Genomic DNA, 27,762 nt, shown 5'->3' with positions numbered 1-27,762 from the left:
TCACAGAGTTAAAGAGCCACCGCCAAGTAGGAAGGACATTTTTCTTGAGAGCACATGGGGGAGTATCACCGTTCTTAGACACTAACTAAATGCTCATATTTTCCCCAATAATATGTTTCTAATCTGTCATTTCAAGTTGGTAAGATATTCAGAGCACCTGGTTGATGGTCCTGGTCAGCGTTTTTGTCAGTACACGTGACGAGAATACAGCATTTGAGATAATGATCTGAAGCAGCAGAGTAAGCCGATTCAGTCAATTAGAGTAGAAATTTGTGTCTTGTAAACTTCACTGCGACGAGGATGGGATTCAAACCCACGCGTGCAGAGCACAATGGATTAGCAGTCCATCGCCTTGACCACTCGGCCACCTCGTCCTATTCGGAGGTAAATTTATCTCCTGAAATTCAAACTTTTCCTGTTCTTAAGAGACTTGTTACAATGGTGACAAGTGGCTGTGGACACAAGAAGAAGAAAACTATTGCTGAAAAAACAGGATTCTAACCCATGCGTGCAGACCACAGTTGGTGATCATTTCTTTACTGGAGAACAATTTAGGGGACTACAGGACTCTAACTTATGTTTTCTGGTATTGTACCTGCGTACATAGGCAACTGGCCTTGCTTGTGTTTCTTGAAGATGTAACACTGGTCGTTCAAGAGGCTTCTTTAGTTCTAAAAGAGTTGTGGGAGGTTTCAGGTTTTAAATCTCTCTAGGATCTTCACCTATACTCAGAGTTGGTGTGTAAAACTTGCAGGTCGTTTAACCCCCCACCAAATGGTATTGTGTGGAGCTCCTTGAATCAAGGTGTGTATAGCATTTCGCTATGGTGTGAGTCATTAGGGTTACAAGAAATGGCAAGATATGCAAAGGGCCAGAGAGTGGAAATACCTGTAGCCTCCCACTACTAAGTTAAAACTTAAAGAGGATCTGGAAAGAGAAGTGACAGGTTTTCAAGAAACCAAAGCAAGCCTATGCACAAAGGTTTGATACCGAAAAGTTTCATCTTGAGGTAGAAGACAATGGATGTCACTCACAAAGGGTTCAATAGTGGAGAATGTGGGCATCGATCCCACTACCTCTCACATGCAAAGCGAGCGCTCTACCATTTGAGCTAATCCCCCTGTGTAAGAATGGCTTCTGTGGCAAATCCTGGCAACCTGTTCAACATGTATGTTGTTCTGTCCTAGACTGGATCACATTGCCTAGACAAATGAATGAAGTCTCTCATCACAGGCCCTCAGGGGACACTGGACAAGTAAGTGATTTACAGCTGGGGAATTAGCTCAAATGGTAGAGCGCTCGCTTAGCATGCGAGAAGTAGTGGGATCGATGCCCACATTCTCCAGGAAATTTGTTATATCTTGATTTTAGTCTGGTTGGGAAAGTCTTTTAATTCAGTTTGATAAAGTCCCCTTCTAAAACAAGATGGATTTCCTTGTTTTTATGCCATGGACTGATATTATACAGAAATGCTGTTCCATCCTTCCAGCATGGTTCACAGAGTTAAAGAGCCACCGCCAAGTAGGAAGGACATTTTTCTTGAGAGCACATGGGGGAGTATCACCGTTCTTAGACACTAACTAAATGCTCATATTTTCCCCAATAATATGTTTCTAATCTGTCATTTCAAGTTGGTAAGATATTCAGAGCACCTGGTTGATGGTCCTGGTCAGCGTTTTTGTCAGTACACGTGACGAGAATACAGCATTTGAGATAATGATCTGAAGCAGCAGAGTAAGCCGATTCAGTCAATTAGAGTAGAAATTTGTGTCTTGTAAACTTCACTGCGACGAGGATGGGATTCGAACCCACGCGTGCAGAGCACAATGGATTAGCAGTCCATCGCCTTGACCACTCGGCCACCTCGTCCTATTCGGAGGTAAATTTATCTCCTGAAATTCAAACTTTTCCTGTTCTTAAGAGACTTGTTACAATGGTGACAAGTGGCTGTGGACACAAGAAGAAGAAAACTATTGCTGAAAAAACAGGATTCTAACCCATGCGTGCAGACCACAGTTGGTGATCATTTCTTTACTGGAGAACAATTTAGGGGACTACAGGACTCTAACTTATGTTTTCTGGTATTGTACCTGCGTACATAGGCAACTGGCCTTGCTTGTGTTTCTTGAAGATGTAACACTGGTCGTTCAAGAGGCTTCTTTAGTTCTAAAAGAGTTGTGGGAGGTTTCAGGTTTTAAATCTCTCTAGGATCTTCACCTATACTCAGAGTTGGTGTGTAAAACTTGCAGGTCGTTTAACCCCCACCAAATGGTATTGTGTAGAGCTCCTTGAATCAAGGTGTGTATAGCATTTCGCTATGGTGTGAGTCATTAGGGTTACAAGAAATGGCAAGATATGCAAAGGGCCAGAGAGTGGAAATACCTGTAGCCTCCCACTACTAAGTTAAAACTTAAAGAGGATCTGGAAAGAGAAGTGACAGGTTTTCAAGAAACCAAAGCAAGCCTATGCACAAAGGTTTGATACCGAAAAGTTTCATCTTGAGGTAGAAGACAATGGATGTCACTCACAAAGGGTTCAATAGTGGAGAATGTGGGCATCGATCCCACTACCTCTCACATGCAAAGCGAGCGCTCTACCATTTGAGCTAATCCCCCTGTGTAAGAATGGCTTCTGTGGCAAATCCTGGCAACCTGTTCAGCATGTATGTTGTTCTGTCCTAGACTGGATCACATTGCCTAGACAAATGAATGAAGTCTCTCATCACAGGCCCTCAGGGGACACTGGACAAGTAAGTGATTTACAGAGATATCTACAGATGGGGAAGTAGCTCAAATGGTAGAGCGCTCGCTTAGCATGCGAGAAGTAGTGGGATCGATGCCCACATTCTCCAGGAAATTTGTTATATCTTGATTTCAGTCTGGTTGGGAAAGTCTTTTAATTCAGTTTGATAAAGTCCCCTTCTAAAACAAGATGGATTTCCTTGTTTTTATGCCATGGACTGATATTATACAGAAATGCTGTTCCATCCTTCCAGCATGGTTCACAGAGTTAAAGAGCCACCGCCAAGTAGGAAGGACATTTTTCTTGAGAGCACATGGGGGAGTATCACCGTTCTTAGACACTAACTAAATGCTCATATTTTCCCCAATAATATGTTTCTAATCTGTCATTTCAAGTTGGTAAGATATTCAGAGCACCTGGTTGATGGTCCTGGTCAGCGTTTTTGTCAGTACACGTGACGAGAATACAGCATTTGAGATAATGATCTGAAGCAGCAGAGTAAGCCGATTCAGTCAATTAGAGTAGAAATTTGTGTCTTGTAAACTTCACTGCGACGAGGATGGGATTCAAATCCACGCGTGCAGAGCACAATGGATTAGCAGTCCATCGCCTTGACCACTCGGCCACCTCGTCCTATTCGGAGGTAAATTTATCTCCTGAAATTCAAACTTTTCCTGTTCTTAAGAGACTTGTTACAATGGTGACAAGTGGCTGTGGACACAAGAAGAAGAAAACTATTGCTGAAAAAACAGGATTCTAACCCATGCGTGCAGACCACAGTTGGTGATCATTTCTTTACTGGAGAACAATTTAGGGGACTACAGGACCCCAACTTATGTTTTCTGGTATTGTACCTGCGTACATAGGCAACTGGCCTTGCTTGTGTTTCTTGAATATGTAACACTGGTCGTTCAAGAGGCTTCTTTAGTTCTAAAAGAGTTGTGGGAGGTTTCAGGTTTTAAATCTCTCTAGGATCTTCACCTATACTCAGAGTTGGTGTGTAAAACTTGCAGGTCGTTTAACCCCCCACCAAATGGTATTGTGTGGAGCTCCTTGAATCAAGGTGTGTATAGCATTTCGCTATGGTGTGAGTCATTAGGGTTACAAGAAATGGCAAGATATGCAAAGGGCCAGAGAGTGGAAATACCTGTAGCCTCCCACTACTAAGTTAAAACTTAAAGAGGATCTGGAAAGAGAAGTGACAGGTTTTCAAGAAACCAAAGCAAGCCTATGCACAAAGGTTTGATACCGAAAAGTTTCATCTTGAGGTAGAAGACAATGGATGTCACTCACAAAGGGTTCAATAGTGGAGAATGTGGGCATCGATCCCACTACCTCTCACATGCAAAGCGAGCGCTCTACCATTTGAGCTAATCCCCCTGTGTAAGAATGGCTTCTGTGGCAAATCCTGGCAACCTGTTCAGCATGTATGTTGTTCTGTCCTAGACTGGATCACATTGCCTAGACAAATGAATGAAGTCTCTCATCACAGGCCCTCAGGGGACACTGGACAAGTAAGTGATTTACAGAGATATCTACAGATCGGGAATTAGCTCAAATGGTAGAGCGCTCGCTTAGCATGCGAGAAGTAGTGGGATCGATGCTCACATTCTCCAGGAAATTTGTTATATCTTGATTTTAGTCTGGTTGGGAAAGTCTTTTAATTCAGTTTGATAAAGTCCCCTTCTAAAACAAGATGGATTTCCTTGTTTTTATGCCATGGACTGATATTATACAGAAATGCTGTTCCATCCTTCCAGCATGGTTCACAGAGTTAAAGAGCCACCGCCAAGTAGGAAGGACATTTTTCTTGAGAGCACATGGGGGAGTATCACCGTTCTTAGACACTAACTAAATGCTCGTAATTATTCTTGTAGGTTTTATTTTCATCCTTCAGTTTTATTACTCTTATTTTTTCATTAAAGCATGAATTAAAACATACTTACAGGAACTAAGGAATATTAAGAATGTAATCTAACAATACAATGACACATTTTCAGGAAAAAAAAGAAGAGAAACATGGGTTCTTATAAATTTATATGAATATAGTAATATATTTGGTGTAGATTAGAAAATTGTTATTTAAAGGGGAAACTCTCTCATCACCCCAATGCTAATGGAAGGATGGGTGAGGGTTTTGAGTCCACAAAACACATATATACACAAGAGGACTTTCTGGAGAATGTGGGCATCCATCCCACTAATTCTCGCATGCTTAGCTATCGCTGTTGGTGTTGAAAAATGATCCACACACTTTAGTCTATTCCTACTGCTCACCTCTAAAGCCCTGCCTAACCTGGCTCCCCCATACCTGTTGAACCTTCTCCATCCATACACTCCTTCCCATGCTCTGCATTGGCTGTACCGCTCTCTGTCCCCACATTCAAACTCAGCACTATATGGGTGCAACAGCCATCAGATGCTCTATTACATTACATGTCATTTAGCTGATGCTTTTGTCCAAAGCGACTTACATTTTTAGTACACTCAACATTCATGAGGGGCCATTTAGGGGTTCAGTATCTTGCCAAGGACACTTAGGCATGCAGATGGAATTCAAACCAGCAACCTTCTTGTTGCAGAGCACCCACTCTATCCCCTAGGCCACGCTCTCCCCTATGCCACGACTCTGGAACTCTCTGCCACGTCACATCAGCCAATTGGCCTCTATTTAACTGTTCAAATCACATAAGCTTAGATCAGTCAACCCTTACATCTTATCTATCCCTCACCAATCAGATTTTAACGTTTGGTTTTTAATTTGAATCACTCTTGTGTTCACATATGATGCACTGCTATGTGTCTATGCCTGATTTAACCTTGGTTTCACTTTAATTATTTATGTATTTTGTAATAGTTTGTAAGGTATCCTTTAGTGTTTCTAAATGTGCAGTGTAATAAAAACAATTATGATTATTATCAGCCTTAAACTGCTTGCTCTTGCTCAGTTGTTTATGATTTTCAGTGACATATTGAACCTGATCCAACATTTAAATGACAGTGATATGTGAAATACACAAGGATACAAGACTGTTCAGTGTCAGAGGATGGATGCAGATGGCTTTAAGCCAAAAGCTACATTGCATTATATGTATGAATTTTATTCATATTAATAACAAGATTTTTGGGGTGTTGCTTGGTAAGAATCGAGATTTAATAATAGTATTGTTTGTCTTATTATTATTATCATCATTATTTTAACTACTACTACTACTATTAATGTTGATGCTCCGCCGTCCTCGGGTGGTCCATCTCTTCTGCATCACTCACTGACCCTTTTTGCGCAGTGACGTAGTAGCGGAAGTGGCGTTCGCTGTTCCGGACACGTGGTGCACGGTGGGCGTGCCCTGGGCGCTGATGTAAACACAAAATACGCCTCATCCCCCCGGTCGACTAACTCACAGTGGACTGGATCGGCAAGATTAAACCAAATAGCCGTTGTTGGTCCGCGACAACGGTCCTTGTCTGTTGCGTGTAATATGCTTTAAATCGCAGACAGGCGACGCCATGGACTTCTACATCAACCTGAAGGTGAATTTCAGGGGGAATTCCAAGAATTTCCTCCTGTCGGGATCTGAGACCAAGAGCTGGGAGTCGATGGAGGCCATGGTAAGAGTCAGAGTCTGCCCGCTCACACACACTCTTTCCACGGTCGCTGCTCACTGTGGTCGTGCCTCAGCGGTGGCAGCTTCATAGCTGATGTCACTGATGCACACATATGCCGCTGACACAGCCCTAGCGTTACCCAGCATGCAGCTCGTGCCCAGTGAGCTGCAAATATGGAAGCTGTGAAAATCCTCCCAGCACAGCGGAGACACTAGAGTCACAGAGGACAGGGAGGATACAGGTCCTTCCTGTGTTATTATAGCGACCTGTCGTCATGGACACACTGTGGTCAGTTTGAATCACACATCCAGCATCAGAGGTGTATGCTTGGCCTGTGAGCCGGTCAGCCAAAAATAAAGCTGTTAATTACATAGCAGCAGCTACAGTCAGGAATATTTGGTTTTGACATGAATGAATAGGTGTAGGCCTAATACCACAATACATCCCTGCCCTCCCTGTTTCACTTTTGGCAAATGGTATGAAATTTAACTAAGAACTTCACAACAGAGCGCATATATCACAATCAATCTTGTTATTCATGTTTATGGATATTTTCACCTGGATTAAGTTTTAGTCTTAGTGGAACGAGCAGGTTTCTCGCCATAAAACCTGTTTAAAGTCATGGCCAATATACACAACTGTTTGTGTTCAGCCGTACCGGATTTCTTTCACCCACAACCGCAAACGAGCATCGACTGCCACTTTGGAAACAATGATGCATAACTGTTTTAACACTCATCCTAATAATAGTTAACAGATCTACTGTATAATTGGCATTGGCTAACCCTATGTCCTCATTTAGATGTATGAACAGAACTGTGGTACAGTGGTCAAAGCCTGTTGTAGGGGTCACAGCAAATTAGGCTACTGTTATTCAAAGTTTTGACTTAATTGTAAATTTCATTCGTTTGAATCAATACATAATAAATAATAGTGAATTAAAATATGAATTCATCATTATTATCATCATTATGATTTACTTAAAATCTGAAATCTGATTTATAACATTTATCTAAATATATATTCATTTGCATGCCAAATACTGCAATGTCCAGAGGAGCGCACAACTCCTTTCAGCTGCAAAATAATGCAGAAGTATATGTCTTGCAAAAGGTACGCATTGAGATGGCTTTCCTTTTAGTAAGTAACTTGACAATCGTTGATAATCACCATGTTAGCTATTTTCCTTCGTTTACCCTCAATGTTGAATGCACTTATTGTAAGTCGCTTTGGATAAAAGCGTCAGCTAAATTATATGTTATGTAATATAATGTAGTGGTTAAATAGCAGGAAAACAAGTCCAGGAGTTATTTCTCACAGTAAAATGTTTACACTTGGACAACAGCTTCTTGGTTCACATGATGAGAACCAGTGAGAAAAGTGCCTGTTGATGAGGGATGAAGCCAGACAAAGTGTGTACGTGGACAACAGAATCAAACTGTGTCTGTCGTTGTGGCCGAGATTCAAAATCATATGGTCCTTGAGCTACCATAGATACAGGTCACGTTTTATGCAGCTGGATTGGTTAGAGCTATAACTCACTGTCTTGTAAAGCGGGGACTAGTACAGAACCACTTAGGGGTCATAGGTCACAAAAAAATTAAACAAATTAAACTTTTAATATCTATTTGTTGTCAAGGTTTGAAATAGCACTGTCACAGCTAGAAAGAAAGAATATCATGCTTTTTTCTTTGTACATTCATTATGTCCACAATTATTGGAAGTCCCACTTCACAATTTTACTACTTGCAGTTGCAGCTTATCTTCTTCTAAACAGAAATCTATATTCTATGTCACAAGCAAAGCCATGTTCTGCCTGTCTCAGGCTATGTTGTCAGATGTCTTTGCTTAGCCTGTTGTTCCCACATGAAGTAATTTTGGATGAAAACTTAGACTGACTACCTTTGGGTTTGGAATCAATTTTAAAACATCACCCTTTCTATTGCTCAGCACTGCATGGTTTGGCACCAAGTTACATTGCACAATCATTCCTCACCAGCCTGTAGCTTGAGATTTTCAGACGATGTCCTGTTGGCTATTCCTGAGTCTAGGCTAAAGACCAAGGGCAAGGAAACTACTGAGAACCGTTAATTAGAAACCATTATTCCACAACAGCTTTCCGTCTTTCTGTCTCTCTGTCTCTCTGTCATTACATGCTGTAAAACAACATCAAAGCAGAAAATGGCTATAAACAAGAGAATACGATGAAGAAATAAGGGTTATGGTTGGTTGAGAAAGACCCGCGATAATGTTTATCTTGTGAACAATTCATCTAATCGATTTCACACTTTCTAGTGTAAATTGCTTGAAGAAGTGATGGAGGGGGCAGGTCAGTGTACCATCAGGCTGTCCACAGAGTTAAACATGTCTTCTACGCCCTTGAATAAACTACAGCAGCCATTGACATCTTGAAGCATGTGGCCAATAACATCTGTTCTGCTGGGTCCTTTACATAATTTGATTATTTGTATTTCCCTGATTCGGACTGACACAGACATTCAATGGACTTCCTGGGGCTGATCCTCTGAATCTCTTACTATTAAGAATTTTTCAAGGTAAAAGCAAAACATTCGTTTTTTCTTGTAATGCTTTATATTGAGTTGAATTAATGAGCTTGGGTCTTAAGATTTTCCTGATTGCTTAACAGACCTAAAATACCTGACATGAAAATGTATGAAAAAAAGTGTCTCACACGAACAGTAAGAAGGCACAATCGGTTTCATTTTGTGAAAAGCATTGACTGAAAATTTGTCACTGCAGATAAACCAGGTAGAATGAAGATAAAGTTTTCTAATTTCACTCTGCACCACAGACTTTATGTTGAAGCTCTGCATATAACAGCCAGACCACAATAAATAAAAAAGTGACAGTATATTGTAGGGCTGGGGCAACGCGTCAACGTAATCGACGTTATCGATTATCTAATTAAGTCGACTTGCAAACGTGCCTCATAAGGAAGGTGGCTGCACACAGTCAAGGTATGGACTCACCTGAATAGCAAGCTGAACCGAAAAAAATCACCCTAGATCATCTAGCATAGGTCAAACCCAGGTCTGTGGCTGAGGGGTAGATTGGTCGCCCTCCAACCTGAAGGTCGGCAGTTCGATCCCCAGTCTGACCCATCTGCATGCCAAAGTGTCCTTGGGCAAGATGCTGAATGTAAAACTGTACTGTAAAGCGCTTTGAGAGGTCATCTAGACTAGAAAAGCGCTATATAAATACAAATCCAGAAGCCGATCTATATGGAGCTCTTATTAGATTATGACAGAGTTTTTCTATTTAACCTGCACACTTTTTTTTTGCACTTACCGTAGTCTTACAGAAGTAAATCGTGGCAGCACACAGAATAGTTTACTTCACTGAACCAGAGAAAGTTGGAACAAAGAGGAAAGTTAAAGGTGGTTAGATGTTAATGGCTGTTGACATTGTTTAGGTGTAACATGTAGTTATACATTAGAAAAAGAAGACATGGGGAAAGTCAAACTACATCTTTTCTAAAATTAAGCACTTTATTTTAATATGCCTTTTTCCAGAACCCTTTTTTTAATGCAAACCTTATTTTACTTGAAATCAGAAAAGCACATTTGTTTAATTATCAGAGTACACTTCAGTTCAGTGTGAAATAAAAAAAAAACACTTGAAATACTATTTTATTATACTTACTTTATTTTATTTTACAGTCAGTTTTTGACTTCATACAGACATTGATACAACTGGTAGGCTACTTCAAGATTAATGTTTTGATAGACAGCTAAACTTGAATTTACACAGTGTTTATATTCCCTCAGAAGTTTACTTGAATTTTACTTTGGTTTATGTTTATTTTGTTGTTGGACAACTTAATGTTGATTGATATATTCCTTTTACTTTAATGGAACAAGCTCTTCCCTTATAACATTTTGGAGAGATATGGAACTGTAAAAGCCAGATTAGCAGCTCAGACTAGGCTATTTTTTTGTAGTGGAAAAACATGCCTTGCAGTGCATAGTTTGTTTTTGTCAGATTTGTTTGTATTAAGGAGAAAATGATTAAATAAATATAAATGACACATGTTTTTAAATTTTTATTTTTGAAACCTTAATTATGATATTAATCGAGTAATATAAATAATTGTTAGATGAATCGATTAATCGAAAAATAATCGTTAGGTGCAGCCCTAGTATATTTTAGAAATTTTTGAGGAGGACGCTGAGCGCAATGATGAAAAGGAATAATTCCGAAGTAGGTTCTGGTGCATTAACTCAGGACAAGAAAGAAGCACTCTTCTAGTTTAATAATTGACATTGTAAATGCCATTCGCCCTGGGATTTATGGTCAATCTCTCTGAGCCACAGCTGCCTTGAAGAGTTAATTTGTCTGAGTGCTGCTGAGTCACAGACGTCACACTTCACTTTGAGTTTTTTTTAAATTTTATTTAAAGACATAAGTGGGTTTGCTGCACAAGGATAAGCAGCATCTGTTTTTCATTTGTCATGATTTGGTGGATTATACACTATAAGAGTCAATAGCTGTCAGTCGCTCATGCTAAAGTCACATAGGGAGCCACAGTGGGAAGTGTGTTACCTCGATACAGTGTCCAGCTTTCAGCACGAGTGTAAGGGGAAGCCACTGAACACTGCCTCATCTGGCAGAGCAGGGATGAACACAGGCTACACACAGAAGACACACACTACTCAGGAAAATGAATCATGTCCCATTTTATATGAAAATATGTGTTTGACAGAAATCCATGAACAGCTGACCCAAAGTCTGCTGTCCTCCTCTCATCTGTCCATGTGTTTTATTTGTGTGCAGGTGAAGCGTTCCTTTGGCCTGTGCAGCCTTCAGCTGACCTATTTTGACGAGGAGAACGAGGAGGTAAGAGGCTTTTAACAGTTTTCTTCCTTGTCATTTTGTTTTTAAACATCTAAACTGTGGAACACACTGCCGTGGATATTGGCTCTCCTAGTGTTTTCCAAAGGGTATCTTAATGAAACCTATGTAACCTGTCTCCTTTCTTAATGTTAAATTGTAGTAAATTTTGTTTTATTTTGTGATGATTTATCAATTGTTTTCATTAAACTTTCTATACTGTTTTATAATTGTTTTTACTTAAATTCATTATTTTATTAGTTTGGTTTGTTAAGCTGCTGTGAGCAGCACTACAATGGAATGAGATTTTATCAGTGTCGATGTTGTGGCCACAAATAAATCAACATATAGGCGCTGAGAGGCATAGAAAGACATTTGAATTATTTTGACACAGTAGTTGGTCAGTGATGTGAGCTGCATGGGCATATGTGGCTCAGCATGCATTTGTGTTCACACTGGGGAAAGAATCTGAATGTGGTCTGAACGAATCGATTTCACAATGCATTGAGGATACAATTCGTGAACATTCAGACCTAAACTTAAGCTGCTTTCAGACATGCACTGAATTACAGATTTTCTGCAGACTTTCTCCACCTGGCCCCCTAGGATAAAGTCTGCAGAAAGTCGGGAGGAGCAGGAGATCCTCTGCAGGATTGACCATGAGCACGGCTTTAGAGCTGACCAGTTTTGAGCCGGTCACTCAGGATGGATGTTAATACCAGGTCTGAATGGGGTCTATGTTCGTATGAATAGTGCAACATGGATAATGTTGAGATGAGCTATTTTCAAGGGACTCTAAACAGCAGTTTAAAATTACAAACTTAAATTCTTAAAACTGTATCACCAAATCAATAACCAACCTATTTACATGAGAATGATTCTCCTCTCTACTTCAGGTGTCCATCAACAGTCAGGGTAAGTAAACAGATATAGTCATATATAGAAGTATAATTTGCAAAAATCAAACAATCGATTTAGCATTGCATGAATATTAATGTCATGTGTTAAATCTGTTTCTGCTTTTGTTCCAGTGGAGTATGAGGAGGCATTGAAGGTAAGTTGATGAAATGTTCAATTGCTATGCACGTTTATATACTTAAGGGAAACAATTAGGTAGTCTACACCATACTTTAGCTCAGCTCACATTGACTGTTTGAAGCTTGACAGAGGTAACCGCGTACTACTACTTGACGAAGCCAATTTTGAGACCTTAACATATGCAATACAAACAATTTTGGAAAGGTGAACTGTCATGCATTAATTTCCTGCTACTTACAGAGGTACACTGGAGGAGGTGATGATACAGTAAAAAAAACTAGTTTAAGAGAATATGACCAATAAGAATTGAGGAAAAAAGACTGGGTGGCTAGTCACATAGAATATAAGATGATCTGGCTCAAGCAAAAGGGAGAACAGAGGCGAAATGCACCAGGAGATGGGAGACAATGAGAAACAGGTTAAACACAGTAGGGCTGGGCAGACTATGACACCAGCAAGAAAGACCCGAGGGCAGGAAGCTTAAACGGAAAGGTGAGGGAACGTTAGTGACAACATAAAAAAGGAAAAACTGCAAACAATGGAAATGAGTGACAGCCTGACGGTTCAGCTTAAGTTTTTTCGTGTCAAAGATATATTCAAATGTAATTAGTGCTGGGTAATATAACATTAAATATCGTGTGACAATAGAATAATATCATTTTTTTCTTTTTAATTTTGTTGTGCTGTAAATTTGGACAACACTGAACATGGCCCCAAGTCATGAAACAAGCAAAACTATGAGGACCATATGCAAAGGAGTCTCCAGTGTACTTCTCTCCAATAGACGTAAAGTCTTGCACAATGCAGAGAAATGTATTTTGCAAATTACACCGCAGACTGGTGCACACCGCAGAATTAAAATCACCACTAACTTCTCATACCACCTACACAAAACGCATATCAAACAGTGCAGAGGGGGTCTACAGAAGAGAGACACAAGAACTCAGTATGTTACAAACAAACCCCAGCAAAATTGGCTTTTACCTGAGACACACCTTATGACATGAAGATGGAGGGAGATAACAGCTGCAGCTAAAACACATGCACCCAATTTACATGGTAGAGAATATTGAAATGATATGTATCATTATCTGGATATAAAGTTGCCTCAATTAGAATATGAAATAGAGATGAGATTATATGTCACAGAGTCTGCTAATTTAAGAAGACCTATTCGAAGTTTCTTTATGTATGGTTGAATAGTCCACATGTCCAGTATGTTGCAAGCAGAGTAACCAATGTGTTGAAGTAACTTGGTAATATTATGGTCAGTCTTACTACGCTGAAAAGTTGTTAATGATTTCAATAAGTCAAATCTTTCATCATGGGTTCTTTTGAGACCAAAACTATAAAAACTGACAAAGTTATATAACTGTTTGTGATCCATTATGTAATTGTAATAGTAATTCATTGTGGAACTACAGAGATAAAACGATGATTTAAAAATGATAATCCCGTTGCCCCTGTGCCTGCAGGTGAATTATCCTGTTATTGAGCTCCAAGATAAATATGATATAGTTCCCTGACACCTGCATTAAGCCTCAACTATACTCCCTTATGAACGCACACACTTACAACTGCAGACACAACAAGTTCTTATTGTACAACTTTTCTACTCCAATTGGTGCACACCATGCACCCACTGAATATGAAATACATGTCACTTATACCCTCACAGAGGAGAAAAGGTATAACACTAGGCTTATCTGGTTTATCTGCTATTTAGCGCCTGTACAGCTGAACCGACGCTTGTTTTCTGACAGCACAAGTGTCTAGTTTAGCATGCAGCTGGACCTGTTCTTACCCAAAGCTCAACGATAGACCATATCCATTCCAAAAAAGTGTGTTGTGTAACAAAAAGACAATGCAAAGACAATTGCTTAACCCAACAGGAGAAAACTGTGCTAAGGATAATGGCAGCTCACACTTATAAGTATAAAGATAGTTACTCTATTTAAAAAATTTACACAGATACTTAGATACAGCAATGCCTCGGGGGACACCAGTCTCCTAGCGGGTTTGTTGTTATCTGTACAGAGACGCATCTTAGTTGCAGCTGTTGTGAATAACCCATCACTTGTTTCCCAGAGTGCAGCGAGGCAGGGAAACCGACTGCACATGAACGTGTATGAGACTCGAGGTCAGTCCACGAGGGTCCCCGCCACCAAGTCCAGTGGAGCAGAGCCCAAGCGGGGCTTCAGACCCCCACAGCACTGCCCCACCCTGGCCCAGGTAGTCAGCCGCAAGGTCCAGGCTGCAGTGCCAGAACAGGGCATGGTAAGACCCCCTACAAACTGAAACACATGTAGGGCACATGTTAGTGCGTTTGTTTCTTCATTCATCAGGGATAATAATTCAGCTACCCCTGATAAATGTTGGACAAACCTGTATTGTTGCTGGTTCATATTTGTTTCATTGTATATGTTGCTAGCTCTAGCATGGTAATCACATTGAATTTAGTCCACTTTATTCACTGAGGTTGACATCGTGTTCATCATGGTGAAAAAAAAAAAACTTTGTCTGAAATCACTACTTGCCTTTCAAACAGTAAATTTTTATGCCCTCATGCCGGATCCTGGAGGCACCTGTCACAAACATCACATGGATTCAGGAATGCCCTGATGAGAATTAAGAGTTCAAAGGTCATTGTGACCTTTTGGAAACCTTTTAACCTCATGAACGCATTGTCTTAACACCGCCCTGAGGGAATCCTTTTAAATTTGTTACATATTTTCACTTGGACTCAAGCATGAACTGATTTCATTTCAGAGTTCAAAGGTCACAGTGACTAAACCTACCAGTTGACGGAGGCACACAACCGCAGGGCAGTAATTCTATCTTTAAAAAACTTCAACAACAGCGGGATCAATTTCATCCCATTTTTCTCAATTTTTCTATAATTATTTTTCATTAATCTAGCAATGAAGCTAGCCAGGACAATGATGCCCCTTTTTATCCACCCCATATACCATATAGATCATTTCTCCAGGCACTGGAGCCAGCTGCCAGTGAAGACAATGCCACACCTATTTGAAAACTTGGCACAAAAGATGTTTCCTGTCAATGTCATGTTATCATCATGCTGTGGAGATAGAAAAAGATTAGTAGTTTGAGTTAAAGGTTAAAAAAATATTTAAAAAGTATGTGGCTCCTGATGTGCCCTATTCAAAGGGCTTGGACAGTTGTGGGCATGAGAGAAAGTTCTGCAGTTTTTCCTTGATGCTGTTAATCACCATTCATAGAAACCCATCGATCAACTGAGGCATTTCATATTCATTAGTTGCTTTGCACTGACCATTTATGGTTAATTGTGGGGAGTAGAGGGCAGATCACCTATGCCCATGTCAAGATGGACTGTGATTTATAAAGGGAATGTTGTGTTCAGTAGCCACTTTGGGCTTTTGTGTGCACATAATCTTTCAGTATAAAACCCACACACTGTTTTATAACTGAGTTCCCTGGAGACAAGTGGAGTGACACAGTTTCTTCTAACAACTCGAACCAACAAAGCTTTTTTGGCTAAAATATACACAGACCTCTCTTTAAATTGGAAAGACATGATGATAATGACATCATGCCCAGTAAAATCTATTTTGATATAGTATTTAGCTTTGAAAGTAATAGGAAAGTAGTGATGAATAATACTTGAAAACATGGGAGTTGGTTCTTTTCATAAATTGTCTTCCAGATAAATCAAGGCTGTGTTGGAAATCGACCACTCATTCAATAAACCCTACTTTATTATATTGGGTCTATGTGGAGGACTGTATAGTGAGCTCATCGACAAAATAATTAATGCTTTTGGACCCTATATCTAATTTAATAATAACCTAATTTTCTCAAGATTAAAATGTACAGGATTAAGAAGTACTACAACAACATTGTCGGCAGAGAATCCGACAGTAAATTATAAATATCAATTTCACAATGAGTATTAACACGTTACGGTAGAAAACATGTTCAATGACCATCTTTAAATGTAGAAATAAACTGGTTTGTGCTGTGATGAACTGCTCTTACTTACATTTGTACGACACGTCTGGCTGTTCCTGCTGCCCTCTCTACTCTCTTCCCTCCGCCGCTAGCGCAATGCATGATGGTGTATATTGATCGGTTACTGACATGATCGGTTACAGATCGGTTCATGATGCATTGTAGGAAACAATGAGTGCACTTTATAGGCTAGAAAAATTTCACTAAACATTGGGACAGCACTACAAAAGGGCGAACTCAATATATAGTATAGACTGATTCGTACACAGCTAGATTCAGAAATAATGCTAAAACATGTGTGCCTTCTGTCTTCATTCTCACCACTATTCTAAGAATTGCGGTGTATGATCAGAATTAAAAAGCAGTGATCTTGTGTTTTCTGTTGAATTATATTATGTGGAGTGAAAAGGCAACCGCATGATGAAGGCCTGTGGGTTCTGAGATCACCTACTGGTTGCTCTACGCTTATAATAAAAAGTTTCCTTGTGAGTGGCAATACTTTATATTTACAATGATTACCAGTTTGCACAAAGTTCTGAGGCCTATACTAGATTAAATGATCAGTATGTAATCAAACTTAAAGCTAGGCTACACAGGTTGGCAATCAAGAAAGCAGTGGTATCTAAAACTCTCAAGCTGAACACACACACAAGAAACAAAATTGAAAACAAACACTATAAACTCTACAATGACAACGCTGAGAAACTAAGAAAAGACAAAATAACAAAGACAAAGGGAAACACGGTTTCTATATACACCAGGTTAACAAGACACATGTGAAAATAGTAAAGGCAAGGTAGATAATAAAGGAGGGAAACCAGACAAAGACAAGAAGTTAAGTGCATTGCAATGAGACACAGGGGTAGTAACAAAGTAATAAAATATAACAGGAAGTGCAATTCTGAAAAAATATAACTCAAGCAGAGAAATGATTGCAAGGAAATAAACAAGGCTTAAGTCCATAAACTCAAAAACTCCACAAAAAGATCCAAAAAGAAACAAGTCAAAGTCCTAAAAATTCAACAAAACCCCTGCTCCAGACAAGGGTAGAATCATAACAATCCTGGTTCAGTTAAATCTGGATTTTCTATTCCAGTTATGATTGCATCAATGTGGAAGAAGTTAGTCATTAATTATAAGCAATTTTAGAACTGTGCACGTGAATAAGGTTCTGAATAAAAATTAAAAGAAACACTGATACCGGCAGGTTAACTCGGTCACAGCGACGTTCAAAAGTGACATTTAACAAATTGAAATTGAAATAACACAATCAAATAACTAGAATAGAAATAAACTACTAGAAACATTTAGATATTTAAAGGATATACAGTAAAAAAAAGACTGTCTAATGTGTAGCAAACTTTTGTTAATGGAGGCCCGGGTAATGCCATGCTGTTGCTGGCGCCAAAGCACAGAGAAGAGGAGAGGAGTCTCAAATGTTCTTTCATAACAATGAGAAACATTCAACAGTGTGTGGATAGATACAAGAAATGAAAGGGTTTAGTTTTTGATTCTTCTTAAGATATACTAAGCTGTTAACATAGATAACACACCTGGAATTAAAATATATATTTTGTTATGATCAATCAAGAGCGGACAGGTCTAAATAGAAGTGTGAACACACTCAGATGGAATAGCGATCCGATCACACCAGACCAAAGTCAGACGTGTGTTTTCGTCGATTTGTTTGTAATCACCGCCACAATATCAACTTTTATCACAACGTGATAATGATCGATACTTTCCTAAAATTGCTAAATCTTTTTTCACAGCGCAGCTGCACGAGTTTCATTCAGCGACCGTATCACACCTCTCTCTCTCTCTCTCTCTCTCTCTCTCTCTCTCTCTCTCTCTCTCTCTCTCTCTCTCTCGCTCTCTCTTTTGGTGCCACATGTTATCACCAGGTGTGAAGGCACATACTCAGAACTGTCCACATGTGATCGGGTCACAAAAACCACATGTTAATACCAGGTGTGTTTGTGGCCTACGAATTTTGATCCTGGTCTCCCCCATTCCAAGTGCTGAAGTTTTGTTTGGCAAGATACTGAATCCCAACTTGCCTCTTACAACTGTGCCGGCAGTGTGTGATGAGTGGTAGAAAGAGTGCTGCATATAGATGCACTGTATGAATGTGTGTGTAAAGGGGTGAATGGCAAAACTGTAATGTGAAGAGCTTGACTGGTCATCAAGACTAGAAAAGTGCTACATAAATACAGACTATTAACCATTATATTTATTAGCCTATTATTGAATATTTATTAGAAGGTCCCCTTTAAAACCAGATTGGGCACATGAAAAATCTGGAGCAAAGGAATTATTCCACTTATCTATCGGTCAAATGTTCAAACTTAACCTGCGCCGGAGCATTTCATCGCAAGTTACCATGGTGTTTTGACATTGTAAGAAGTGAACCAACTTCATGGGACTGAAAGCCCAGAATAACCTCAATATCCACAAATATTTCCCTCAAAAGGTAGTCCTATTTATGGGTTACTGTACATTTTAGAAGGATGTTGTTTAGACAGTTAAAGACAGCTATAGGAATATTTTTAGTATGTACATCGCGTGTTTTGGATCCGCCCCTGTGTCCAAATCTGTGCCAAAATTAATGGCTGTTTATTTGTCCATGTCCAATCCTTCCTCCAAGATATATACTGAAATCCGTTCAATAGTTTTTGCTTAATACTGCTGGAAAACAAATAAACCAAACAACACTAGCGGAGGTAATAGGCTGATAAAGATGTAAACATGCAGTTTTTACTGACTGAATATTCACTTCTCCTATTATCAGGTTATCTTGAAAGAAGTGAAAGGCACCAAAGAAGAAGACAAGACGCCTCCAGCGTGGTTCACTTCCTACATGGAGAAGGTAAAAAGGTCACACCGTCGCTGGACACCGGAGAAGCCAAGACATGTATTCTTACATTCTTCTGATTTCATCCCTGCAGTTTAAGGACCAGGTGGTACGGGAGGCGGTGGAGAAGATCTGCAGGGAGTTCTCTGGACAGTGCTGCATCCACAAGCCCCTGGGAGTGGGAGGGGCAGCAGGTGGAGCAGGGGGAAGTAGAGGGGAAGCAGTGGCTGGGGCAGAGGCACAGCAGGTTCCTGAGGTGTCGTCCACCCTGCCTGGAGCGCCATCCTCCTCCACTCCTCCCTGCTCCTCTTGCAGGGGACAGACCACCGGAGGAGGCTACCAGTGCAGGTAAATGTTTTTAGCATTTTATTGCCTAATTCCAATTCACTTTGAATGTGTGCATCACCTAAATGAGTGAAAAGTCACAAACAAAGCTCTGCCGTCATTGTTATTATTAGTCATTATTAAGTTACTGTCAATGTAACATTTTCTGCAGCTTTATGGGCATATTCCTTCACCTTGCTTTAAGACTTTTAATGTGAAACAACTGAACAGGGGTCGGATTTATAAAGGATTGCGTAGGATTCCTACTAAAAGTGTGCGTACGCATAAAAGCCGGAAATGGCGTACGCCAAAGCTGATTCCGATTTATAAAACCGTGCGCACGCACACCTGAACGTAATTAAATGATGCTCCTGACCAATGGGTTTCCACGGTGAGTCCTGACGGAGGTACGGCATCAAGCGATGTGAAGAGGAAGTGAAACTTTCAGACACTGACATAGAGGCATTTGTTAGTGAGGTGGAGGTGAAGAGCGACTTTATGGGACAGCAGTGATGTCACTAATAAAGAAAATACACTGATACTCTGCCACTGCTGCTGTGGATAACACAATTTGTGAAATCAGAAATCGCTGAACCCTCGCTTCCTCCTCATCCTTCCATTCGCATGCACACATCGCGTAGAACCCCGCACCGCTGTCACGGCAGTATTTATTTATTTAGAGAATCGGACAGATTCCCTCACATCAGTGGATCCTTGCCTCCACTCTGGGATATTATTTGGAAAATGTCTTCATTTCTTATAAGTGATCTCCTGTGCGCTCTGGGTCACTCTGTGCACTCTGTGTGCCTGATAGCTCAGTCACGTTCACTGCAGTGATTTGATGAGACACGCACAGTGTTATAAGATATTATTCAAAACTATTAATGACTCGGCTCCGTAACTCCGCTGTTAAATCTAATCTGAACGTAATTTGCTTTAAGTTGTTTTATATATTTTTTAATAAAAAGGCTCTTGTGGAACAGATATGTCGTGCGAGCAAAACTAAGCTGTTGGTTTTAATGTAAATGATGAAGTGGATAAATAATCTGCTTCAGTTCACCACCTCACGTCTGCATCGCCACTTTCCCGTCTCCAAAACGTTTGTACGCATGGGTCAGAGTTTGCTTAGAAATACACACATTTTCCCGTCAAGTTCGTTTTTATAAATCCCAACTTTGGCGTTAGCAGTGGCGTACGCACGTTTCAGGCCCCGTTTTGTGCGTATGCAGCGGTTATAAATCCGACCCCAGGAGTGACAGTGGTTTGGTCCTTGGTATATTGCTGTGTTTGGTTTTAAAAACTAACTCATATCTGCAGCAATCGTTTTAATTTCATAAAACAGTCAACATTTGTAAAGATTTTTTTGTTAGATTGAGACTCAGTGGGTTTTATTCACAAAATGTTCTTGTTCTTGAATTGAAAGAGAGAGAGAGATGCAAGTAGCAGTGTGTGGACATCATTATGGTTGTAGGAGTCTTTTCACAGCTACTAACTGAACAATAATACACTGATCAGGCCTTAATGAAGGCCACAGTGCCTGCGTAGAAAACTTCTGTCCCGTGGCAAATTATCGCTGATTCAAAGGATTGCTTTTAACATTTTGATCTAGCATAGCTTACATATTACTAATTATGTGCATGGTGTTTTATATGTTGACGTGAGGTCTTTTAAAGCTCATCTTGTATAGCTTTTGTGAAAGCCAAATCTGTATTTTAAGAGAACAAAAGGGTAGGGAGCAGAGTAGCCTGCAGACAGTGTTTGACCTGAGGGATTCTGTTATGACTGCTGTATTTCCTTTAATAAAAATAGGCGTATATACTCAAGTAAATACCAGGACACTACGGTATGAAGCCATGCATCTTCAGGTCTTACAATAACAATAAAAAACAATGCTAGAGTGCTTTTACTTTGAAACAGGTGCAAGAAGTGTTTCAACATTTATGTATTGACTTATTCAACAGAAACACATTCAAACTGTAGTCAAAGATTAATTTCACTGTCTATTTTGCTGTGAACCGGACATGATATGTATAGAAACTAGCCGAGACCCAACTCTCCTAGGATTGGGATGTTGCTGAGACATGCGTCTCACACACTCAGTGAATAAATAGCAAGACGTTCTGTGACGCACACGCTTCCAGTGTGGCCCGGGCATCAATTCTTTCCCTTATATCTCAGACATCAGCTACTCTGCTTGTTTTTACAGAAATCTGTTACAATTATATAGTAACAAACAGTCCTCTGTCATTGGATTCCAAAGTATAATTTGTCAATGTAGTTAGTGAAACTGTGTATTCATAGTCACAATGTCAGCTCTTCAGAATGACCATTTCACTCCTCTGCTTTGCCCTCCTTTTTCTAACTGTCTCTCTACACTCTCTACCTCTCACCTTGGCCTGCCCTTCTTCCCTCCATCTCTGTCTCTCATCAGTGTGTGTACGTCCTGTACTCTGTGCGAACCCTGCAGTTTCTCTCATGATCCCAGTCACAACCTGGTGAGAGCAAGGACTCCTCTGTCCATCCCAGAACACGGATCACCTGCCCCTGACCACAGCAAGTACGACACCTTTTTGTCTTGTCTTCAGTTCTTTAAATAATTTGTATTTTTACGTAAAGGGGAAAAAGCCTATAGAAGATATAAACAAATCATCACATTATTCAATGCAGACCCTGCCTCGCTCCATATGCAAATAAACATGTACATCTTTTCTGCTTACAAAATGAAGTGAGAATTTACTCAGCAGAAAAAAGCAGTTGACTGAATAGGCAGGGGAAGAGGAGTGCATAAACATCAATAGTCTAATATTGCAGTTGTGTTACAACATGAGCAGAGGCCGTCTCCGGTTATACAACATTTCTACCCAATAAGTTTCACTGGTTAAAGGAATATGATTCAAATGTTTTAGATATACAGCTGTACAAAATTTGGTGGGAACGTTTTTAACTCTCTAATAGGAAATGTCACTTTACACATATTACCTGGCTTAGGGGTCCCCTGCCAATTTGAGCATGTGCACCCAAGTTCTTCCTCGTTTTATGTTCTCCCACTTCAGGTTCTACAGGCGAGGTGACCGCAGTTTCCGCAAGGCGGAGAAGCAGCGGCTCAAAGCAGAGAAACGCCTGCTTAAAGCTGAGGTCAAAGAGATCCGCAAACAGCTGAGGATGGAGAGGCGGGGCATACAGTGGAGCTCTTCCCACAGAGATGGAAGCTCCTCCCCTGTCCTTCTGCAGCCACGAGCCACCCAGCACAACAGCCCAGAGTAGGTCACCAAAAAACCCATGCTCCAAAGAGGACAACAAGAGAAAAACATGTAAAATGATTCACATATAGATTTGTTTACATTTGCTGGGAGGCGCCAGATATGATGAACACATATGCTTTAACACTGATGGAAATAAAAAATCTTTAAACGAAAAGCTTCAAGTAAATGCTGAATAAATAGATTTTATTTCTTGCACAGGCGTCCAAAGCGTCCCTGTCCGCTGGTGGTTCCAACCATGACTGCTGCATTTCTGGACGAGAACCTTCCTGATGGAACCCGACTGCGTCCTGGGACTAAGTTTATTAAGTACTGGAAGATGAGGAACACTGGGACTATCAGCTGGAGTGCTGATACTAAGGTACAGTCCTCTTCAGTACCCCTCTACACTTTTCTCATCAGAGCTTATCCTTCTGGCAGCATCGGTTTGGTTGGATATGTTGGTCAATACGCTCTCATCTGACCCAGTTTTCATTGGAGGGACAAGGTTATATTTCTTTTAGAAGGAAAAAAGAGCAATCTCCAATAATCAATTATTTTCAAAAGTATTAACTTTGTGTTTAAGCTGAAGGCGGTAATTGTGGCTCTAGTGGAAGAGCAGATTATCCACTAATCGGATGGTCAGAGGTAAGAGCTCTGCTCTTAACCAATGCCTAGATAATGCACAAACTACCATAAAAACTTTAAACAGGGATTTTGCAGAAACCTCAGAGAGTGACATAAGTGAGGGATCCCTGTCCCAGGATGGACAGAAATACAATAGATGTTGTGTGTAAGAAAGCCCATCAACCAAATAACAACATTTTCAACATTGATGAGAAACGACAGTGTTCAATAAAAATGAGAGGTGTATCAATGTGTAAAGTATTCATAAATAAGAAAAGTTGTGACCGATGAAGGAGCAGTATTGATAGAGGTATTGCCTATTATAACGTAGTATATGTGAGTAGGCATATTGTATATTTAAAAAATCTAGTTGTAATTATAAATTCAAACGATAAAGCAGTGGGTGAAGAATTCAAGTCAGTAACATGTATTGATGAGACATTAATGTTATGAATGGGAAGAAGAGTTCCATGTGTCCCCTCCCACAATTAAGGCCTTTAACAGCATAATCAAGAGCTGCATGGTCCAAGACAGACCTGAACCAGCTCTAGAATAAGCGTTATCATAAAGCAAGGCTTTAAGCCTACTCTTAAACGTACAGAGGGTGTCTGCCTCCCGAAAACAAACTGGGAGATGATTCCACAGAAGAGGAGCTTGATAGCTGGAAGCTCAAGTAAACCTGAATGCTGGGAGCGCAGTGCTCTAGTGGGTTGATATGTAACTATGAGCTCTTTAAGCTATGAGGGTCACATTATCCAGGACATGGTTAAACCTTACACCCAAGCGCGGCCCCTCTGTTCTGCATCTGCCAATCAGCTTGCTGCTCCCTCACTGTGAGGGACAACTAGCCACCCAACAAAAACACTCTGCTGTCCTGGCTCCTAAATGGTGGAACAAGCTCTCCATTGACATCAGGACAGCATAACGTCTACACATCTTCCCCTGCAGACTAAAGACAGATCTCTTCTGACTATACCTTGAATAAATAAAATAAATAAAATAAATAAAATAAATAAAATAAATAAAATAAATAAATTCAGTTTAGTTTCACTTGTATGGCACTTTGTAGTTTGGCATCTTTGAAGCAAATCTTACTAACTTGATTGTTGTTGTTCTGGGTTTGTACCCTCATGGTTGAATGCACTTATTGTAAGTCGCTTTGGATAAAAGTGTCAGGTAAATAAATTGTAATGTAATGTCAAATATTATTTAGGATTTTGTGGGTGAGGAGGATTTCTTTTAATTAAATTCTAAATTTAACAGGAAGCCAGTGTAATGAAGCTAATACAGGAGAAATGTGATCTCTTTTCCTGGTTCTTGTCAGGACATGTGCTCCAGCATTTCAGAACTAGCTGCAGAGTCTTTGAAATATTGCTGGTGGAGCCTGATTTGGAGGTAACAAAGTTATGGGCTCATTTTTCTGGATCTTTTTGAGACAGAATGTGCCTAATGTTTGCAATGTTATGAAAAGGCAGTGTGTGAAATGTTTTGCAAATGTGAATCAAGGGATAAATCTGGATCAAAGAAAAACCCCTGGTTCCTGGTGGTTTTGAGGGAAGGGCGATTGTCAGCCAGAGTAGCTATATCATTAGATAATGCATCTCTGAGGGACCAAATATTAAAACTTATGTTCTGTGTGAGTTTGCCTTTATGTGCCTTTTAACACATTAGGATTGACTTGAAGTTGAATTTGTGTCCACCTGGTAATTGGATGTCTAGAATTCTATTTTAACACTTTTTTTTCGTCTCCACCAGCTCCTGAGTGAGATATTTGGCTTTCTCCCCATAGCTATCTGACTGTGTCTATCTACTGTTTGGTAATGAGCAGGGAGTGGACAATAGGTCTATCAGAGATATTTCACTCAAATCAGCTGCCTGCTGCTGCTGAGACTCAATAGACTAAAGCTTTGGGCTATTAAATAAAATGGATACACTGAGTGGACAGCAGAATCTTTGATTATTCTGTGTGACACCATTACATAAGGTTAGTGTTTACATGAGCATTACTGTTTGTTTCTTGTAGTTGAAGTTCATGTGGGGGAACCTAGCGGTGGGATCTGGGGACCGTTGGAGAGAGGTGTCTGTTCCCTTCCTTCAGCCAGGACAGGTGAGATATCAAGAGGGAAGTTTTCATTTTCAATTGTCTCTAGAAAAACATGCTACATTTTTCACCCAGATCATATTGGCTGCTTTCTCTATGTGGCACTGAATTAAATGGATCTCGTCAGCACATTTCTGCCTCCTGACTCTTGCTTTGTATTTTATATCCTTCCTTTCCTATGATTTCGCTGACCCACTTCATTTGTTCTGCATATTCAGGTCGGGATAGTGAGCGTAGCTCTGTGTGCTCCTTCTGTGGAGGGCTCCTACACCTCCCACTGGCGCCTGGCCCACGCTGGGGAGCAGTTTGGACCGAGGGTGTGGTGTAGTATTGTTGTCGACCCTCTGGCCCCTGCACCCATGATGGCTGATGGGATACTGGTGTCACCCTGTGTCACACCACAGGTAGAAGAAATAGGTGGAGGAATGTTGAAGAAATTCCTTCAAATTCAGTCATATAAATAAGAAATATACTATAAATAAACATTTTATATGTATTTGGGATGTCCTCAATGTACTGGTATTGATGACAACCGTGATAAATGAAAATTATTATATTGATATTATATCAATATATAAATGGACTATTATAAAAGACAATGTATAGGTATCAGAATATTATTTTGTGTTTGGGCTACTGTCTCAACATATGTATGTGGATAGTGTTTAAGGAAATACACTCGGTGAGACATAAAGTAAAATACTATTGAAAAGGTGAACTAATCAAACTGAAATGGTTGTCATTTCTTCATGCAGGGTAAAATCCCAGCGGCCAAGGATGGAAAAGCCGGTGCAGCTTCTAGAGAGCAGCCTCTAATGTCAGTGGACCAGGAAGAGTACTTCATCCCCTCTGTAGACCTGCTCACTGCGCAGGTAATAACAATCACAACATTGCTGTATACTTTGCATTAGGGCTCCAAGTTATATTTACTTCCTTTTTTATAATTTATTGTTACTCTTTCCACAAGCTGATTAGGGTAACTTAGTCAATGTCAAAGTACCAATCTGATATCAGCCCTCTCTGAAATAATCCTGAAATAAAGTCAAGTCAAGAAATCTTTATTATCCCAGAGGGGCAATTTCTAGTAAAGCTAGCAATCAGTGCATGACATACAGACTATCAATAAATTTAATGTAAATATATACAATTTAAAAATCACCCAGACTCCTTAAAAAGGCAGATGATAGCAGGGACAAATTACGTTTTAATAGGACCAGAGGGAAGCAACACAAACTCTTTAAAAAGTGGATCTCTCGGAATCGTGATTTGGACAAGACTGACTGAGCCCTCCTCTATGACCTCATCTTCCAAAGATGAGGATGGTGATTTTGCTGCACAATTTAACAATGCCCTGTTTTAGATCATTTTTTTTTTTAGACAATAACCCAAACCAACAGATAAAGTTAAACATCAGGACAGACTCGATAAAGCAAGAATAAAACATTTTTGTAAAGTTAAAATCAACTTTCAAACCACTGAGATTCCGGTAAAAGCACACATTCGGGTGTGTTTTTGCAGTTAGACTGTTTCCTTGGCCTGTGTAAATGCTCTTTAGCTATTTTTGAAAGATTTTCTTATCATTAGTGAGTCCTCCTCTAACAGTTCTACAATAAACTGGCACTTTTTTATTGTTTGCGTGCTGGATGTTTGTGTGCAGAGCTTTATATAAACAGTGTATGGTGCAGAGTGAAGTTAGAAAACTTTTATGTTCATCCTACCTGGTTTATCTAGAATGAATATTTTATTGTCATGGGTTTTTCATAAAAATGAAACAGATTGTCCTTTATAACTGTTCATGTGTTGCTTATAGAAGTTTGAATGAATTACTTAACTGCTGTTATTTTTTCATACATGGCATGTCTGGTATTTCCGAGTTCAGTTAAGTAATCAACACAGTCTTCAGACTATAGTTCACAAAGTTTCAAAATAAAAGCTCTGGATGTGAGGATAGACTGAATAGCTGAATAAAGCGAGCCAACAGTATGCTGTGCTACCTGAAGCAGATACAGACTAAGTTCTGCACTAGGGCTACTGTGTTAACTATTTAAGTGTCTTGTGTTATATGCTGATTCTCCTGATGCACCTGACACATCATCAGTAATGTAACCTGATGTTGTGTTCAGGTGCATCGAGAGATGTATTTAAAGATGTTGCGTTCTAATTATATGTCAAAATTCTTCGAGTTATTTTATATCACAAGCCACATCGTTTCCCTTCCAGTAAAACAATATAATAATTGTAAAAAGTAAACAAGAAGACATATTTACGTATTCAAATATCTTGTGTTGTCCTGAAGCTAAAGCTATTCAGTTCGCAATGTGTAGTAGAGAAAAACTGAAAATGCTGACACTGGAGAAGATGAAACCGAAAGTGATTCATTGTATTTA

The 27,762-nt window shown here is 39.8% G+C and overlaps 1 protein-coding gene and 3 non-coding genes across 6 annotated transcripts in view; 1 reads left to right on the top strand and 3 right to left on the bottom strand.

The window, feature by feature from the left end:
* Positions 1-292: 292 nt before the first annotated feature.
* On the bottom strand, positions 293-374 carry trnas-gcu (transfer RNA serine (anticodon GCU)). Its single transcript has one exon. It is a non-coding gene; the product is annotated as a tRNA-Ser (tRNA).
* A 1,413-nt stretch (positions 375-1,787) lies between these two features.
* trnas-gcu (transfer RNA serine (anticodon GCU)) lies at positions 1,788-1,869 on the bottom strand. The gene has a single exon. It is a non-coding gene; the product is annotated as a tRNA-Ser (tRNA).
* Positions 1,870-3,293: 1,424 nt separating this feature from the next.
* trnas-gcu (transfer RNA serine (anticodon GCU)) lies at positions 3,294-3,375 on the bottom strand. The gene has a single exon. It is a non-coding gene; the product is annotated as a tRNA-Ser (tRNA).
* A 2,699-nt stretch (positions 3,376-6,074) lies between these two features.
* nbr1b (NBR1 autophagy cargo receptor b) overlaps positions 6,075-27,762 on the top strand; it is a 46,408-nt gene continuing 24,720 nt past the window's right edge. For all 3 annotated transcript variants that reach the window (XR_008341990.1, XM_053442777.1, XM_053442776.1), the window contains exons 1-13: positions 6,075-6,351; positions 11,143-11,205; positions 12,096-12,114; positions 12,231-12,253; positions 14,326-14,514; positions 19,022-19,099; positions 19,179-19,432; positions 21,840-21,965; positions 22,462-22,668; positions 22,870-23,029; positions 25,298-25,381; positions 25,594-25,779; positions 26,131-26,247. Coding sequence is in view for 2 of the 3 variants with exons in the window: in XM_053442777.1 (XP_053298752.1) it covers positions 6,250-6,351; positions 11,143-11,205; positions 12,096-12,114; positions 12,231-12,253; positions 14,326-14,514; positions 19,022-19,099; positions 19,179-19,432; positions 21,840-21,965; positions 22,462-22,668; positions 22,870-23,029; positions 25,298-25,381; positions 25,594-25,779; positions 26,131-26,247 (1,608 nt within the window). In the remaining variant the exon portion in view is untranslated. The remainder of the gene's footprint in view (positions 6,352-11,142; positions 11,206-12,095; positions 12,115-12,230; positions 12,254-14,325; positions 14,515-19,021; positions 19,100-19,178; positions 19,433-21,839; positions 21,966-22,461; positions 22,669-22,869; positions 23,030-25,297; positions 25,382-25,593; positions 25,780-26,130; positions 26,248-27,762) is intronic.

Source organism: Pleuronectes platessa, chromosome 16, assembly GCF_947347685.1.
Source record: "Pleuronectes platessa chromosome 16, fPlePla1.1, whole genome shotgun sequence".
NCBI classification, from domain to species: domain Eukaryota; kingdom Metazoa; phylum Chordata; class Actinopteri; order Pleuronectiformes; family Pleuronectidae; genus Pleuronectes; species Pleuronectes platessa.
Note: the sequence above shows the minus strand (reverse complement) of the source record. Positions and strands in the feature narration are given on the sequence as shown.